At 37.4% G+C, this 20,152-nt stretch overlaps 1 protein-coding gene across 4 annotated transcripts in view; it reads right to left on the reverse strand.

Moving 5' to 3' along the window:
• Positions 1-995: 995 nt before the first annotated feature.
• The window catches only part of synj1 (synaptojanin 1), a 105,481-nt gene continuing 86,324 nt past the window's right edge, over positions 996-20,152 (reverse strand). For 2 of the 4 annotated variants that reach the window (XM_060833723.1, XM_060833722.1), the window contains 5 exons: positions 13,740-13,787; positions 12,904-12,974; positions 12,659-12,752; positions 10,263-10,492; positions 996-4,714 (listed from right to left, as the gene is read on the reverse strand). In XM_060833723.1, coding sequence (XP_060689706.1) covers positions 3,845-4,714; positions 10,263-10,492; positions 12,659-12,752; positions 12,904-12,974; positions 13,740-13,787 — 1,313 coding nt within the window. In that variant the 3' untranslated portion in view covers positions 996-3,844. The remainder of the gene's footprint in view (positions 4,715-10,262; positions 10,493-12,658; positions 12,753-12,903; positions 12,975-13,739; positions 13,788-20,152) is intronic. The other 2 variants (XM_060833725.1, XM_060833724.1) reach the window with 1 other exon arrangement.

Below are 20,152 nucleotides of genomic sequence, written 5' to 3' on the forward strand. Positions count from 1 at the left end.
CAGATCTGTGTGTTTGTTTATGGCATTGTGGTTGGAGTGTCAGGCCTCTAGGAATGCTCTGGCATGTCTTTGCTTAGCCTGTCCCAGGATAGATGTGTTGTCCCACTTGAAATGGTGGTTCTACACACAGAGGAAAAAAAAACACCAAATACCATATTCAAGCTTTTGTTCACCAAGTTTCACATCCAATGTTCTGAGGAAGTGTCACTCTACCCCGAACATTAACTCTGCTTTCTGTACACAGATGCTGCCATGCCTGCTGAGCTTTTCCAGCAATTTGTTTTTGTTTCTGATTTTCAGCATCCACAATGCTTTCGGTTTTTACATCCAACACTAAGTTTTAACAAATCACGTAATGAGAAAGGGAAACTGCTGTAGGACTGGTTGGTCATTACATATTCATAGTCCAGTCTAATGTGCAAGTCCATGTTTTGATGGGTACATCCTTTTGTCAGAAGTCCCACACAGATACCTTGATTATGATAGAATATTAGCCATCTCAAACTTTTCAAAACAAACACGTTTGTAGTCTCTGAACAGTTTACTGTTCAACCCTAGATGCCTTGGATTGGATTTTTTAAAAGAAATATGCTACAAATATTTCTACAGGATAGCCTGTAGCTACAACTGTGGCCCATGATTCATATAGTTCTGATTTTGATGGTGGTTGTGGCGTAGGAAGAAAGGAGGAGAACATGGGAAGTCTTGTGAACCATTCACATATTTGCAATTTGCCTGCTGCAGTCCAATTGTTGAGCAAAGCTCTCCCATCCTGTTCTCTAATCTCACATTCAAGCCCAGCTCAGTGAAACTGAGAATCTGTGTATCTAATCAACAGCATGTAACAACTCCAGACCTGTCAGCGGAGTTTGTTCTTTGAGCTCACTCATCTACAGAAAAATTAAGATTAGATACATCACTGTCCTTAACATAATAATACCAAGCTGCAAAAAAATAGGATACGGCTATGTTTATTGAATTAAGATACAACTTGGACATCACAGGATATGTACAAATTTGTTATGCACACATTAATCTCAATACAGCAGTCTTCGGGAAAAGATTAAGACATGTTGTTCACTGAATATAACAAACAACCTGTAGGATTATAGATACACATTAATAAACATTTTAAAGATCAGAGGACCTATAAAAACCATAAACAGCCAGATTACCACATTGACAAATTGCAGTTAGGTCTTGTATACAATTTGAGGTGTTGCAAAATTACATATTTGCTGCAGTCCTTCATAAGCCACAGATGTCAGCAGTAAGCTCAACAGTTACAAATTGGAAATTTACACAGTGACATCATGTTTTCACACTGAACATCTTAAAACTGGATACCAAAATGAAAAGTTATACGCTTGAACACCATTTACATGTAGAAGTATATTAGTTGATGTGGCATGAAAGGAATATTTAAACAGTGATTTCCCACTGCACCACAGGCAAAAAGAGCAGCAGCAAAAGCATTATAATAATGCCCTGAAGATGTCAGTAGTGAGAATTTAGCCAATACACTAACTATGGCAAGGCTGCAAGATTTTGTTTCACTGTTTCAGCATTATTTCATATTATTCGCTTTCTGATCAATGAAAGAACCTATTAACTTTCATGTATTAGTGCAGTTGAGCTAGCTCAATAAAAGACAATAATGGAGGACAGTTTTGAAACAGACCAAAAGAATTACCTCCCTGTTTTCAGATCAACATTTTAAAATCAAAACGCTTAATGACAGTTTAAGATTTTGTAAGTATTGCATCTGAACAAAATCATGCACAGTGACATATAGTTTAATGCACTAACACAATTGCAGCAATAGCCTTACAAATTAGCATTTATGTCAAACAAATGGAGAACGTAGTAAGCTTTTAAACAATGTGAGATGTCCATGCTTATGTCAAATTTGAAGAGCAATTTGGAATATTTACTGTTCCTCCTGAAAAAAAATTCTGGTCTATTATTCAATAGCCTTGTTGCTAATCTGCTGTCATAACCTTGGTTTATATAGTTGCATACATTTTTACAGAATACATTTTTCTATAAATCAATATCTGATTTAACTAGTCATATGATCGGGTATGAATACGTTCTATAAATGGAAATACATTACAGATAAATAACTTTGGGTTGAGAGTAGATTTGGTGGGTGGGTGGGGTCTGAAGATGGGGAAAAGAGGGGAAAACTAAGTGTGCTTTTCAAAGAGGATGCTGGTGCTAGGAATGGTTTGACTTAAGATAACTAGTGACCCAGGGAGATTATTATATGGTGGTCTGCTCCTTCTAGACCAGGTTAAAAAAAAGAGTGGATTAATTGCATGTTAGCTTTAATTTTTTTAAAATCAAAGCTTTTAGAAAGACATGTAATTAACTTTAGGCAGCTGAAGAAGTTTGATTCTGGAAGATGTACCAAGTTAATGCAAGTAGACCATTAAGGAATGACTAATATGATGCATAATTTAATCATAGCAACTGACTGAGTGATTAGCAGTTAGTATTTTATTAACCAGGTAAACCTGCTGATGAATACTGTTAAATTCTTGTTATGACTAGAATTCACTAAATGTTTTTGTGCTCATAAAGACAAAGGTCATTCCAGGGATGAGATGTCAAGATCAAGTCCAGCCACCCTCCTAAACAGTTTATGAACTTCCTCCATTTTCTACCCAAAAAATACCACATGCTTTAACCCAACTTGTAAAAACAAACAGTTATTTGCACACTTCCTCTAACAGCCATTCTCCAGCAAAGGTGCAAATATAATGTGTATTATTATGTTGTACTGTGCCTTCTTGGAAGTAGATAGACATTACCCAAATTTACCCAAGATCCCCTAAAGTGAGGATGAACACATTTCCATCCCATTAATAGAACTCAGACCACATTGCTCAAAAGACAGTGCATTACCTAAAGGGAGATGCATCCCATAGTGGTTATCAAACACACTGGGCTTGACAGCAAATACAACTCAATTCATTGAATAGTCTGATGTTTGTCCACAACACCAATTTGAAACTTTGATATCATTAGAACAGTCAATGGCTACAACTTAGTGATTGAGTCAAACAATTGTGTAAACAAGTTAAACAGCTTTACTCTTAGTGAACAGTATTGGTAACAAGTGTCAATATAAAGCCTGCCCCCAACTTTGATAAGGAGCACAGTGTGTCATGGTAAATAGTAGCATGAATGGGAATAAGGAAAAAAAATAAAAGAGTACTGCATATGTTGGATGGCTGCATCCATTGTAAAGTTTTACCAAAAGCCCAACACAAATCTTTGATTTTAAGTGAATAAATTAAAGTATTTTGGAAGTTTTGATGTAATACAAAATTGGATAATGTGAACTAACTTGGCATAAAAGATAAAAATTATGCAAATATTCTTAAAATAACTAGCCTAATCACCACATTTAACACTGGTTAGTTAAATTGTAACTGATAGCAAGTCAGATTGAATTTAAATTTCTTGGACAGTTCGGAGAACAACAGTGCTGCATTAACCAGCATAATTTCATATCATTACTGTTCTTCCTTGCATGACATTTTAATTGCATTTTACACCAGATCAATTCACAAAAGACCATTAATTGGTTGATATCACATTCAGGAAATGGTGGATTTCAAATCTACACCCTTTAAAATACATCAAATAATTTGCTGACCATACAAAATTATTACCATTTTTTTAAACACGAATGTTGAACTTCTTGTATAGCAGATGCCAAACGTTTGGCATTTTATACACAACATATTGCACATATAAAGCCCCGATAAAGCAGTCAAATTACAAGTAATTTTTTTTTTTAAAAGTTAGCCTTCCGACCTTGTTGGACCACATCTCATCTTTCAGTGAAGTCCTGCTTTGTTACAGAGTCAAGTGTCTCTGAATTGAGTGGCAAGATTGGGATGATGACATTTGATCTCAAAGGTATAGGTGGTGGTGCTCTTCGAAACGGTACAGGTACTGATGCACCAGTTGCTTTGTTACTTGTATTCCAGTCATTGCCAAACCCAAAATCTGAATTTGGAAATAATTTTTGTGTATTCTGCAATGACAAGTTGCGAACACTGTTATTCCAAGCATCCTGGCGGTCAATTTCTTTTGCAACAGTTGGCAAAGTTCTATCTTTTTGAGAAAAATCATCGTCTTCAAAGGTCACCCATCCACTAGTTTGCATTTTGCTACTTGTAGCAGGTTTACTCTGACAGATATTGTTGGCAGTAAATGGATTTGACGAAAAGGCAGCTTCGCCAATCCCTGCATTAGTGGTGGAAAAGACAGGGTAACTACTACTTGTTTGCACAGATGTTTGTGATGCAGCAGCAGGTCTTTGTATAGAGTTTTGAGCATCAGTCCTAAATGGATTATAACCAGTTTTTCGAGTGAAAGGGTTTGTGCTGGAAGTATTGCCATCAGCCAGACAATTCAAATGACTGGGAGAGACTTGAAAGCTCTCCTGTGATTTACTTCTGGGAGGGATGGGAGGTACTAATGGCATGCAATTAGCTTGTGATGACACAATGGGTTGAATGGATTGTTGTTGGCGCAAAGTAGGAGATACACAAGCATATGCTGGTTGCAACCTAGTGTTTCCACTTGATAACGGAGTCTTTGTCCAAGGATCAACAAACCGGTCAAGTGAAAGATCAACAAAAGGGTCAATGTTAGATGGTCCTCCATTTTTAACTCCATTAATACTGGCTTTTAGCTGCAAAGAGAAACAAAAATATAATATTACCCAAGATAAAAATAATTTTGGAACTGTTTCACCCTTCTTGTTCCTCCTTTTAAATGCCTCATATCTCTCCGCCCAGTCAAAGCATTACAGTAAGGTTCTCTGAGCTATCTTCACTGCTTTCCAATTTTCCTTCTTGGTGTCATTTTAATTTATGGCATCTCTCTTCTACCTTCATATCAGACCTTAATTGCTACACCCTCAAAAACTCACTTACCTACATTCACAGCCACACACTCAACCATTGCCATTTCAAGTGGTCCTTCTACAAAAGCAATTTTTAATTTCTTACTTCCCCAGATTGGTGGGGTTAAGAGTTCCTTTCATATTCAGACACAGAAGGAAATAGATTTTATGCAATGCACTTTTGCCTTTCATTCACTGCAACATTTTGAATCATAACCAGCTCCTTTGTGCCCATTAAAAATACAGAATTTCTCAAGAGGTAAGCCTTGAATGCCTAAGCAGGATTGTGCCATAAATGTTTATGCAGCACATAAAGCACTGTTGAATCCTGTGCACCCTACAAAAACTTCTCACATTCCATGATCCAGCTGTCATCTCTATTGCAAAGATGTCATCTTAAATGTTCCTAGGCCCCCTCCATGCTCACTCAAGGAAGTTCAAAGTTTAATTGACTTCTTTATTACCAAATTTAAGACAATTCACGTAAAAGCCCATGCCACTTCATTACCTGCCCTTAACCAGCATCAACCTAGTCTCCAACCAAAGTTCTCCATTAAAAACTTCCCCTTTGCTTAAGTATCTTTCCTCTAACTCCTCCTGCTCTCTTCGAGCTCATCTCATCTCTGATGATCTGCTTCCTGTTCCTTTGACCCTATTTGCACAAACTACTGACCACCTGACTTCCCTCCCAGAATCTTACAATATCTAAAAATGTTAACTGTTGGTTGTTCTTTTTAAAACAATAGAACCTTCATCACCACACTCCAATCCTTGAACCACATTCCATGGAAACTATGGCCATATCCTCAAGCCTTTTCACTCTCAAGTTCTGTTAAGTTTTCAAGCTCGTACCCATTTTTCCTGAAATTCCAAGTTTGCAACCATCTGAACAGGTTTCTGTTCCTGTGCTGACATCAAATGGTAAAATGACATCTTACATGGCTGTGGTAAACTATTCACCTATATCACAACCTGTCTGCTGGGTTATCAAGGTTCCAATGGGTGGGATTGCCTGAACTGGATTCCTTCCCATGTATGTAGTCACAGTCAGATATCTGCCTGCAATTGATTCCCTTTTTAGTCTTGCATCATTACATCTAGATTTCCCCCAAGGACTCCACCTCAATTGAACCACCATTGTCAGCTATGAATTCAGCTGACAAGATCTTAAACATTTAAATTCCTTTTTTTTTAACTGTCTACTGTTTTGTTTAAGATGCTTCTTAGAATCTATTACTTTAACCAAACCTTTGACCATCTGCCCTGATGTCTCATGTGGATCAGCTCAAATATCGTTTGAAAACATCCCTGTGAAAAATATTGGGATAAAGTTTGTGAGAAGATTTGTAGCTCAGGTGCTCGTTGTTGTGGTTCTGTTCGCCGAGTTGGGAGTTTTTGTTGCAAACGTTTCGTCCCCTTTCTAGGTGACATCCTCAGTGCTTGGGAGCCTCCTGTGAAGCGCTTCTGTGCTGATTCCTCCGGCATTTATAGTGGTTTGAATCTGCCGCTTCTGGTTGTCACATCCACAAATTCTATCAACAGACACATCGACCTAGACCCTATATACCGGCCACTGCAGCGGACAGCAACTGACAACCGGAAGCGGCAGATTCAAACCAGTATAAATGCCGGAGGAATCAGCACAGAAGCGCTTCACAGGAGGCTCCCAAGCACTGAGGATGCCACCTAGAAAGGGGCCGAAACGTTTGCAACAAAAACTCCCAGCTCGGCGAACAGAACCACAACAAATATTAGGATATTTTACTATGTAAAGGCACCATACAAATCAAAGCTGTCATCAAATTAGACAAACAAGTGTAAGTCTACAATTTGTTTGGCTCATCCCTATGGTGATTTGTATTATGTTCCAGTATATTATTGGTCAACTGCACTCTCATTTGATCATGCTACCCTTTCTCTTTAGTTTACTATTCTCTTTCCCTCTCTCTAAATGATACCAACTAACAATTCTGAAATTAACCACCATAATATGCAGTACATACTGCAGAATAAACTGAATCATGTATTTTCAATCTGGAAATCTTTCACATACACAGCAAACTTACATCCTGTCAGCTTAAGAGAAGACCAAAACCTTTAACCAAGAAGTGGGAGGGAAAAAAGGAAAACTTTCAAAGCACAGAAAGATTTTGCCTAAACATTAACATTCGGAGTAAAGCATACAATTATGCAGAAAGAAAAATATGGAATGTAACATAGTGACTGTTCCAGTAGTGATTGAAAAGGTGTTGTATAGGAGATACTCAGTTATATTGATTTTGAGTAAAAAGTACTGCTTAAGATATCAGATTTGTCCTTCTTGATTAGTATTGAATAAAATTACTGAATTAGTATCCCAATTCTATACTTATCAAGTTACTAGTAAAAATGATTTCTAGACAAAACTGATACAGTTGGGAAGCAATCAAGTGGAGCCACAGACATAGACAATTTAGAACATTGTTGTTTAGAGGGCCAGAACACTATATGCTGGTTAGCATAGCACACATACAAGGATACTACCTTTCAGGATGGATCCAAAGATAATGAATGAATTAAATTGTACTACAATCTTAAGATTATTTTTGAACTTCATATTATTTGGCAAGCAATGCAGCTTCAATACTTGAAGTTGCAGACATAGAAAAAACTTAGGAGTTCAGGGGCATGATCTGATATCATTTAAGGAAAAAGAATAATTGATTTATTGTTAACACATCTAAAAAGCTATGTGGGAATTGTTAATCATTGAATTTTTTTCAACTAAGCTTCAACGTTAACAAATCTCAAACATGAGTAGCAATACACCACTTTTCTTGCTCCTGGAAAGTGTCTATAAAATCATTTCCATATCCAACTGTAAACTCAAAAAAAAATGATTTTTATATTTAGATGCTATACAATGAGTAAAATAAAAGACATGGTAGTTACGTTGCAAAATGAGGAAAAGTGTATTTTACAAGACTGTCAAAATCACTGATGTACAAGACTTTAAGTGTATACATCAACGTAGTGGAATAAAATGAGTTATTGGAATTACATAGAAAATTGTAAATTAATTCAATACCTTTCACCCTGATGGTTGCTCCTGCTTGTGAGAAAGAGATAGTAAATATCAGAAAAGAGAAAAGCAATAAGTAGAAGTTTAACTATTGGACAGCAAGTTCACTAACACTAATGTTTTGTTTGGTTTAATTTTTCCAAATGCTGAATCTTTAGAACATAAGCCAGAATGGATCCTTATTCATGTCACTGTGGTGCACATTAAATACAAAATGTTGAAAAGATGCAATTTATAACCAGTAAAAAGACTCTTGATAGGAGAAATAAGCAGGCCACCAAGAATTTAGAAGTGCATTTCAATGGGATAAAGACACAGACACTACAGATGGTACTTACACAGATGCAGAAATTGTTACAAGTAGCAACACAAGCCAACAAAGCCATACATTATTAAAGGGATACAACTGGGGAGAGGTAGTTCAAATTTAGGGATCATCAATATAGGTTATTTACTAAATTCAATAAGTAGCTTAGAGAAATGTCTTTATCCAGTGAGTGTAATTAGCCACCATATGGAATGGTTAACATAAATAGAAAGGTATTTAAGGGAAAGTTAATGAAGTGAAAGGAGAAGGAAACACTGACAGGGTGATATTAAGGAAGGTATAGGTGATCTGTGTGGAACACTGGCATATTGGGCTAACGTGTACTACCATTGTTGTTGTTTCATTCCAGATTAACCAATTCAGGAAGAAAGCAAGGATCAAGTTTTAGATCAAAACTAATCCACATTGCTCAGCTGCTGCCTCCATTTTGTTTCCATATTATTTGCATGCTTTGGTTTCAGTTTCTTGTTGCTCATTTTTGCTTTTGGTCACCAGCTGTTCAGTCTATTGCATTTAATCTAGATGTACCTTCATTTCTTTAGTTGTCTCCTACCTTAGTGCCACTCTAGCCCTACACCAACAACTGTAATTTGAACCAACGTGCAGACTTTTATTCTTTTACTGCCCTTCATATTTGAACCTTTCTGAAATCTAAATAAATTTCTAACTACTTGCAGTGCTGATCTGACCTGCTGAATATTTTCAAGTTTTTAATTTTTGTTTGTTTTTTTATATTTGAATTCAGTTGCTCCACTTGGAAGGCTAGCATATTTTAAACCACATAATGAATCCTCCAACTGCAAGTTATAATCAATTTATGTTAACTTGAGAACCAGTTCACTGAAGTCATCTTGAAAATGCTGAAACATGGATGAAAAACAGATAAAAACAAAGGCAACAGAATAATAAAAAACATTGCTGATGAAGGAGTTCAGAACCTGAAGGAGGCGTATAAACTCCTGTGTGTGTTGCTAGGCCCAACTTTTGTAGTAATTTGCTTTTGTAGCAGAATTATAGGCAAGTCCTAAAGAGATAATTTTGATGGCCCTAGTAGTCTGCTGGCAGAATAGCCTGATTTTAATCACTACGTACAACAATGGAGCAAGCATAAGTGAAACAGCAGTAAATATTTAATCGATCTATTCTCATTGTTCTCGGCACACAACCAATTCAACTCCCTGATATTTTGAAGAGTCAACCATGTATGCATGAGCCTAATGTTAATATTTTTGGTCCCTTATTTGAATAATTGGAGCCAAAGTGATTTTAATTATGAAGACAGTAGGTTGCATAGAGCTGGGCCAGCCAAAGATGTCCAAAAGAAGATTACCTTGAATGTTGTGAAGATTTCTTTGGGAAATAGAGGAACCAGAGTGCTCTTCCAATTTCCACCAAATCTGGGACCTCCCCTGTCCAAGGTGGATCATCCCAACCTACCAATACTGTTTTAGTTAGAGCTGAAAGTTTCAGGTGTCCAGTGAATGGGCCAATATCCTCCTCAAATCAATCTAATCCTTATTTTTCAATTTGAACCATGCCAAGTGTAATTGGCAGGCTAGGCCCAGATACTAAAATGGATGTCTCTCTCACACCAGTGGCATCAAGCACACTTTCCACTCATGCTACTCCTGGGACCACACATGGGTCCAGTAACATGGATACAGGGGAGACTTGAAGGAAAGACATCATAGCCTTTCCTTCATCTTGAAAACTGGCATACTGGGTAAGATACAGGTTCTGTTTGCTAAGTTGATTCAAAGGAAATAGGAAACAAATTAGTTCATTGGCTTTTCAGTTCATGTGGTAATCATATGGTATCAGAGACATTTTACAAAATGGCAAAGTGCATGCATGAATGTTCTAAGCAAAACCGTTTTTTTTTCATTTATACACTCTTTACAAATACACAAAAGCTCTGTTATTTAATAGCTACCACCATAACTTACCTGCTCTGCAGTGGCAGGTTCTATTGGCAGGTTCTGGGCAGATTTGCTGCGAGGTGGAGCCTGAGGTGCTAGATGATCTAAGCTAAGAGAAGGAGGTGGAGTCTGAGAAATAGGTTTCAAACCAACGGGTTTAAGAGGCTCCTGTAGTTTCTGCGAACTAAGTGGGGGAGGTTGCAGTGGAAGTGGAGTAGCAAGTTTTGGCTTGAGTGGTTCTGGCAAGAGCATTGATCCTGAAAGACAAAATGATTAGGTCACATTGATTCAAAACTTCAAGAGAGAGCTTGTTACATTTCCTGGATGTTCCAACTTTGGAAGTCGTTTCATAATTTTCATGATTTGGATGTGCCAGTGTTCAACTGGGATGTACAAAGTTAAAAATCACACAACACCAGGTTATAGTCCAACAGGTTTATTTGGAAGCACTAGCTTTCGGAGCGCTACTCCTTCATCAGGTAACAGTGAAACAGAATCCAAATAAACCTGTTGGACTACAACCTGGTATGCGACTTTTAACATAATTTTCATGTTTTTAAATGCAGCCTGGCACCATTTAGTTGGGGGAGAGGAGCTGCTTCAATCCTTCATCCGAACTCCAAAATGTTTTAATGGAGCATGGAGCGTCATTTTGGTGTGCAAACAGGTGACCCAAGTCCACACCCACTCAAACCCAGTCATTCAGATGGTGTCGTGGCGGCGTGGACCAGCACTGGTAGGTGTCAAATGTGTCTCAGTGCTCGTACTATTCACACGTGCATCTGCTGTTTGGTAAATTTTTATTTCACCGTGAAAATGTTATTTATTCTGAAATCCGAAAAACAACTGGCTCCAAGGATTTTGGATAAGGATTGTGTACCTGTATTAGCTGATACAATTAAAGAGAGAGAGTCACAAGATTATAGTAACCTCTCAGAATATTCAGCAAAAAATACTTAAGAAAAACTAAATTGGAATTTATTCCTCATGGAGTTCTAACTTTAGTTTGTATAATCACGAAATACTAAGCTACATTTCCCGCAGCCCCATCCCCTCTCATTTATCTCTCAATCCCCTTGGTCCATAAGCCTCATTCCTGATGAAGATCTTATGCTCAAAACGTCAATTCTGCTCCTCAGATGCTGCTTGACCTGCTGTGCTTTTCCAGCACCACACTCTTGACTCTGATCTCCAACATCTGCAGTCCTCACTTTCTCCTATGTGCTACTTGATAGCACTGTTAATGACTCCTTCTATCACTTCCCCGCTGATTGAGAATAGACTGATTGAGTAGTTACAGGCTGGGTTAGATTTGCCTTGCTTTGTATGTACAAGACTTAATGAACAATTATCTGCATTGTTGAGTAGGAGTCAATATTGCAGCCATATAGGAACAGTGTGGTTAGGAAGGTGGCAAGTTCCAAAGCATTTTTTAAGGCAAAGGTAAATAGATTTGTTACCAAGGGAATGAAAGATCATGAGATATGTTGGAGTGTAGAGTTAAGGTTAAAATTAGATCAATCATTATCTTATTGAATGATAGAGAAGGCCAAAGGACCTAATTACTTACACTTATTTCTTGTTCATGCATTTGTATGTATGTAACAGCTACTCAATAATTTAACAGAAACAACCATTATGTCCAGCAAAGGAGCACAGACAAGAAATTGTACAGTTAGCACTCAATTCCTGTGCTATAATTGATCCTTCTCTAACTGCTTGGCTGGGCTGCAAAAGACTACACAAATCGCCAACATCATACCTGAATGTCAACTGAGCTACCAACTTCATATGTTGCCGATTACTAATGCACTATTCACCTCCACACTTTCCTCAATTCCTCCATCACTGGAATCTTTTCATTCCCTCAAAACTCAATTTTAAAAAATTCTTAATAGTAACCAATTTTCAATAAACTCCAATTGATCCAACAGTTTGCTTGCATGCTGTACCATTGTGTTGTGCTTAACTGTCACTCATTCTAACCCTCTCTTCATAACCTCCTCAGCCTTATAATCCCCCCAAAATCCTTTACTGTCAGACTACAGCCATTTGTCTATTCTTTCCTCTCTCTGCTTTCACCACTGGTTGGGTCTTTGGCCATATCTTTTGAATATCATTAAATTCCTACACTGTACTTCCCTCTTTTGCAAAATCCATCTTTTTGACTACCATTTTGGTCATTTCCTCCAACCCCTCATAATTCTTGGCACCAAACCATAATTGTTCTCCACCTCTCCCTCTCCATCCCACCAACTGACATCTCAGAAAAGTATCTTCAGCCATTTTAAAGGCACTAGATGAATGTAAATTATTACTATTTCATAACTTAAGAGTAGAAGAAGTGATGAAGCAACTGGAAACACAGCCATTAAAAACACTTGAGAAACGATTTTCCTTTAACATAAATCGATAATACTGACCTTTTAACTGTTCTGGAGTTTTGCTCTGAGCTTCTGACTGCTTGATAGGTACATTTGCTGGCGCACTGATAACCCCAGCACGTGGTGGTATGCTCTAATAAAGGAAAATTGATATGTAACTAAGAGCTTTAAATTATTTGCACTATATTACAATTGCAAAAATATCAATGAATTTCTCCCCTCTGGTTAAGATGAAAGCACAACAGTATTTATATGTTTTCTCAGCCAAATTCTAATGAACGTACCGGTCTAGATGCAGCACCGGTTCCAGTACTAGCTGAATTAACGGTTGCTTGTGGAGAAGGCTGGACACGGCCTATAGAGAAAAAGTAAATATGGGGTAACATCAAATGCTTTTTAAATCAGCTTTGAACTGATGGCACCTTTGACATCTGCCTATCCAATTCAATTGTCAGGTTTTGCTAGACACAATGTTAAATTGTAAGTGTAATGAAGCTTACCTAAGGTATAAAATTATTGCACTTCTCAATTGAACAATTGAATATTTCACTCCACCATTTTTGAATTTTTTTTCTCAATATTGTAGTCAAATGAGAATACTACTTCCTGCAATCTTAGTCAATTGCTATGCGATCAGTGATTCACAGCTCAATATCTCAGCCACAGCATTATCTATTGGCTTTACTCAGATTAAATAGCTGCAGAAGAAAGAAACGGAATCTGAGGAAGAGATTGAGGCTGGAGGCTGTGAATCAATGAGAAAGAAAGGGAAGGCATGGGAAACATAGAAAATGAGAGAATGAAATCAGAGTTATACATCTATGGCGCTACAGCGTAATACAATCTTTGACAATTACATTTCAAACAACCTTCCAGAAACGTGAATATATAGTTTCTATCTGAAGTAATATGTTCTACTTTCATGAAAAGACTGTAAAGATTCCATTCAAATGAGTGTGAAACTTAGCTAACACAAGCCACAAAGTCCCACGTGCAAACTAAGTCAATATCAAGCTCTATGCATGCAAAAAAATTATTTCTAATAGATACTTCTAACAAACGTAATTCTTTCATTTAATTCTAACATAATAAACTTATGTTGTATCATAAACAAAATTACCTTCCATTTCTTTTCTAGCTAACCCTGGACTGACAGGTGCCCCTGGACCTTATGAGGGGAAAAAAAATGAAAATGTGTCTACAGAGATACCATAATAGACATACCAAGGGCAGAAAAAAAGAAGTAAATCAAGTCAAAATAGAGGTGAACAATTAGATCACTTACATAGCATCAAGTTTACATATTTACTTTTTGCATTACTGAAAAAAGTCATTTGGAGCTATTTTGTAAGAATACAAGTTCAAGGAGAAAACCTTATCCTAACTTATCTCAAAAGGTTCAGCGACACATGAAGCTGCTTCACTCTGCTACTATTGCAACATTGCGCTCTTGGGATTCAGTGGTATCATCCCTACCTCTGAGTGACAGAGGCCTGCCTGGCTTCAAGAGGTGTGTAGTAACATCTCTGAACAGGTTAATTACAAAATATCTGCAGCAGCATGAGTGGTGTTTGCTACTAACAGGATAGTGTTGTCAAACCAAAAAGACACGCTGCCTACTCCACAAAAGTAATGCAATATAGAATTTCAGTGCAGGTTCGATGCCAAATATGCAGGCCAGATGTCCCAACGACGAGTGGACCATATCAAAAGCATGTTCCACAACAAGCAATGTACTCACCATACTAAATTAGCTTATGTTTCTAAAACCTGCAACAATGTCTAACATTAAACTTGACTCTGCAATTAGACAACATTTGCTGGATATGCTGTATGTGCAAAAATTTACACTGACAACCAATTTAGCATAATCAGTTGTGCTTAGTACGACATACTTGCATGTACAGGAAGCTGCATATTGTAATACACAGGTCTGTTTTTCTTTGCAGGCCACATCTGGCCATTCAACAAAGTAGGTGATAGTCATCTGCTTTTCTCAAGGCAAATACACTGATCAGAATCAACCTACTTAGTTTAAGAGTCTGGTTGTTAACTGTCAATCAGCATTAGTGAGTTCTTTCTCCATAGCAAAACCTCTACCAATTACAGCCCAGTTACCAAATAACGAGCACTGTCCTCTCACTCAACGTCGTGCTGGTTTACCCTTGAATTTATATCTTGCAAATTCTTGATTTTTGCAAGATTAAAGGCTTCAACAAAACATGCCTTTTTTCAGCAATACTCAAGTTCTGAACTATTAAATAATTATTTAATTTACTTTTGCATAAGCAGCAGCACATTGAAAAAAGGTACTTGCCAAGGATGAAGACAGCGTACATCACACTGAGGAATACTCAATGTTGAGTCACCAGAGAATTAATGGGAGTACCAGTCAAGCCAAACTGACCAGAGTGGGGAACAATATTTTGTGTATTACACTATTAATACTTCAAAAGTATAGTCTTATTGATTTAATTGGGATGGTGTGTTCAAATACTGCCTCATTATGTAGGCTGCAATCTCTTTTAAAAAAAAGACTACCAAACAAAATGAAGGTGGAATTTTTGTAACTGGGAGCAACAAAATTGAAGTGGAATAGTTTCTGAAGTTTAAGAACTATCAGATTTCATATTTGATAAGGCATTCCAATACAACAATTAAAAATGATATGATTAAAAGAACGGCAAATTATCTTGTTCCCACTTTAGTGTTGATCAGAAACAAACCAAAATGTTCTGATCGAAATAAATCAGGGAAGCATTTCAACTGGAAACTGAAATTGCAAATTTCCTCCTTGACAAATCTCTCTCACCCTGATTCTATCATCCTGATGAAGGGCTCTGGCCCGAAACGTCAAATTTCCTGTTCCTTGGATGCTGCCTAACCTGCTGTGCTTTAACCAGCAACACATTTTCAGCTCTGATCTCCAGCATCTGCAGACCTCACTTTTTACTCTTTAGTAGGTAATGCCATTTTAATACATGCAAAGTCCAAGGATGTGCTAAAAGTCAAAGTTAAAAATACCATTTTCTATCAATACAAAGGAAAAGGGAAGATGGTTGTGATCAAATTATTCCTACACAAAACTGCTCTTATTTCTGGTGTAGCAACATGATGATTAAACAGTGGATATTAAAGGAGAAGAGCACGTATAAAATGTCAGAACAGTAAAATGCAGTTATTGGCTGTACTGCAAATTGCTTGCAAAGCTGAAAAGTCAGTGTCTGCCAACTCAGAGTCAGAGATATACAGCACAGAAACGGACCCTTCGGTCCAACTTGTCCATTTTGACCAGACATCCCAACCCAATTTAGTCCCACCTGCCAGCACCCGGCCCATATCCCTCCAAACCCTTCCTATGCATATGCCCATCCAAATGCCCTTTAAATATTGCAATTGTACTACCCTCCACCACTTCCTCTGGCAGCTCATTGCATACACGTACCACCCTCTGTGTGAAAAAGTTGCCCCTTAGGTCCCTTTTATATCTTTCCCTTCTTACCCTAAACATATGCCCTCTCGTTCTGGACTCCCCCACCTGAGGAAAGAGACTTTGTCTATTTATCCTATCCATGCCCCTCATGATTGAATAAACCTATATAAAGATCACCCCTCAGCCTCCAAAGCTCTAGGGAAAACAGCCCCAGCCTATTCAACCTCTCCCTATAGCTCAAATCCTCCAACCTTGGCAACATCCTTGTAAATCTTTTCTGAACCCTTTCAAGTTTCACAACATCTTTCTGACAGGAAGGGGACCATTGGTGAGTACATCTAATCATATGCTGAAAGTAACGTGTCAATCTTTCCCACACAAATTAAAAGAAAAGGGAAAGTCACACCCACATAATGTCTTCCTGTTAACACAAACGCATTAGTTAGTCCTTTGCGAAATGGGCTCTGAGGCAGCAATAGCCACCATGGAGTTCTAACCAAGTTATAGCCGCTTTACAACTGTACTCCCATTCAAGCAGTTCTTATTGAAAATGTTCACGCCTTAAAATGTGGTCAGAGGGAAAACAAATCGAGGCATACCGTCATAAGAGCTGTACGCTATAGTTGAAAATGATTTGGAATCTTCGGAGACAAGATCCAAAATGAAGTAACAATTCTAAGACATTTAAATAAAGCGACCTACTTTATTAAAAAGGACAGAAGAAACAGTTCCAATTCCATGTATAGCATGCGGAATAACTTAAAGGCATAAACATTCTAATCATAAGCCAGCATTTAGTGAAATCCATCATCGCTAGGAAATCATTTATTCTTTTTTACCTCTGAACTCCTTTCTAGCTGGTGCAGGACTTCTAGCTCCTTAGTGAAGCAAGAGGATGATAGTGAAGAGAAGAACATTAGCCATGGTGAAGCATGCACAAGCTTAGTGTTAATAGACAGTTTTAAATACTGAGGGTCACACTCTTGTCTAAAGACCACGTAATTAAATACTATATCTGAAAAGCATCAACTTATTGACCACATGAATTCTGAAGGTGAAGTAACAAACTAGATAAAATTATTTACTTTAAATCTATAAAGATAGCTTTCTTCCCCCGAAATTCTGACAGGTGCAAAATTTTGATAAGTCATTTAAATATTTGTAGCATCCACCTTAGCTGGTCAAGACATCTTGGTTCTTTTTACATTCACTGTGTCAAAACTAAGATTAGTGATCTGCTGCTTAAACACTCCATCTTTGTCACACAGAGCCTTGAGTATTCCAACACTGAGCTGACTCCCACCTTTTTACCCCTTAAATTTGTACCCTTAAATTGTTCAAACTGGAAGATAGTGTGAATGTTCTATTACAGATTTCCAGACAAGTGCTAAAGAAGCTTATCAGATCTGGCAGCATCTGTGAAAACAGCAGAGTTAATATTGAATCCAATGACTCTTCTTCCACTCCTGAAGTCATCATCTGATCCAATAGTAACTCCTTCTCTCTGCACAGATGCTGCCAGACCTGCTCAGCTTTTCCAGCAATTTCTGACTTTGTTTCTGGTCACTCGTATCTATGGACTGTTTCTTGAAGTCGGTCAGTGGCTTGGAGTGAGGGGTGTCGTCCGTCTGTTGACCATTGAGAATACAAAATGAGTCTGTATGCATAGCAGGAGGATCACTGACAAAAGTAATTGGACAGTCAAGGATCAGATTAGGGGGTGGCTAGAGTAGAAGCATTTGTGATATTCGGAACAAGGATGGAGAGAGGAGAACCTCTGGGTATATTTGGGGAGAAATGTGGAACAGCACTGAAAGCCAAGGAAAGCTATGGGAGAGATGGTTATTGGCATTGACCACCAGCATGGCATCTGTAGAGGAGCATAGAGGAGTAAGGAGGACGTCATTAAGGTTGAATGTCAGGTCATGGAGGACAGTTTGAGATCATTTGCAGCATCTGCAGTTTTTTTTAAATTCTCATCCAGTTATCAAATCCCTTTATGACCTTGTGTCCCTACGTATAATATCCTCCAGGTCATGATTCTTCCAGACAGCTGTAAACTTCAACTCTGGCTCTTCAAAATCAGATTTAAATCTCTCCACTATTGGCAGACAGCTGTGCTTTATAACTACCAAAGTCTGAAAGCTCTGAAATAAGCTCCCCCTGTTTTATCTCTTTTGGTCATCTATGTCAACATCTCATACCACTCAATAAATGATTTATTGCCTTATAATGCAACTGGGGAATGCCTCAAGAAATTTACATTACAGGTGCCATATAGATAATGTTTGGTGCTCTGTTAGAGTAGTCTTCAAAGATTTTCACAGAAAATTACTCAAATTAATGTAGCATGTCAACGAGGTGAATAATAGGATAAGGGACCATACTTTAATCATTGATCCACATTGATTATGTATTAATCTGTCAAGAATATAATTTACAGCAATATTTACTGTAGTATCATAACATCTAGAAGTTCCAGGAAAACAACACTATGTTGTATTTGTATGCAAATGATGATATTACCTTTTGACTTTTTGTCAGTGATCCTGTTTTCAACCATTACCAAACTGCACACATTTTAGACTATGTATAGTACATATAAATTGCAGAGGGAATGGGTGATCTAAATGAACTCTTATTCCTCATTCTACTTTTAAAACAAGTGACTGACATTTTCTCCTCAAATGGAAGAAGGCAGCATCCCATCAACAAATCTCAATGGCAAGATAGGCTTGCATTGCACCCCCACCCATTCTGAGTCACAGAATGCCTGCAACACTCAATAAGGAAATAATTTCAACAACAAGAGGTAAACCATTGCACAGGATCATTTTAATTTCACTACTAAGTCAGACACATGCCGACGTTGGAAACAATATTTTGTTAATAAAAATTAAAAAGATAATTCTTATCAATTTGTTTTCAAAGTTGCATGGCACATTATATCACCTGAAAGTAAGTCAGCCCTGAGTAAATAGAAGGATCATCTTTGGGTTTTCGAAAGACAAAATATTACTGGATTGCTCATGTTTTTAGTTACTGTGATCTCTGTTGTCTGATCCTTCTATATTCCTAACATGTAGAAAGATTTTTTGCTTAGCAGATGTGTACTGGTTATCTCCTTTGTTGCAGTTGTCACAACAGCAGCAAATGCTTCTGTATTTTAGCACATTAACTGAGCGTTACATTTGCTTGAATCTAATTTTTTTTAAAATCAAGAACTGATCTTTTGTGTCATAGTAAATACAAGTCCACAGCTCAGATTCCTGTTGTCACTTGAATCGGACAATCAGGAGTTGACTACTTACCTGAAGTAGTACGTGATTGATTTTAAAACTTTGATGTTAGAAGGTGCAGGCTTTACAAATAAAATGTATTATTATATTTCCCCATTACTTTGGTTTTACTTCCATGTGCAAAAGCAGCTGCTCCCATTTATATCTGCAATAGGATTGTTGTTCACCACCATGCCCCATCCCCACAAATAATTGGAAATATATCTTAAGATTCAAGCACTTTAATTGTGTAATAGCACTCATGCCTCAGAGTAAGAAGATTGTACATCAAGCTGTACTTCAGAGGCATTCACACATAAGCCAGGCCGACATCCCAGCAGAATACTGAAGTGTTGCACTGTTGGCGGTACTATTTTTCAGATGAGATCTCACGTTGACTCTGTTTGATCTTTCAGGTACAAGTAAAAGATCATATCCAACTAATTAAATAACATGAATTCTACTGCCTGCATTAAAACAATTATAACCTGTTCAAACTATTTAGTTTGCATCATTATGATTTTAAAGCCTGGAGACGTGAAACGTCCTACATAAATCTGAATTTTCATTACGCATAATAGTAAATTAAAATTATCTGAACTTATTCAATTTTTGAACTATGTTTCTCAACCATAAAAGTAGAAAATTATGATACGTTAAGGATGCCGAAGCAAAATTTGGCTATTTGGCACAGGAGGGCTACTCTAATTCCGAAAAAGAGTTAACTCAAATCAATTTCCAACCAGTGAATAGTTTTTAAAAATTCCTTCCAAAAGAAGCCTTTAAGATCAGTACTTATCCAGAATGTAAGGCAAAGCTGTG

Source organism: Hemiscyllium ocellatum, chromosome 12 (assembly GCF_020745735.1).
Source record: "Hemiscyllium ocellatum isolate sHemOce1 chromosome 12, sHemOce1.pat.X.cur, whole genome shotgun sequence".
Classification (NCBI taxonomy): domain Eukaryota; kingdom Metazoa; phylum Chordata; class Chondrichthyes; order Orectolobiformes; family Hemiscylliidae; genus Hemiscyllium; species Hemiscyllium ocellatum.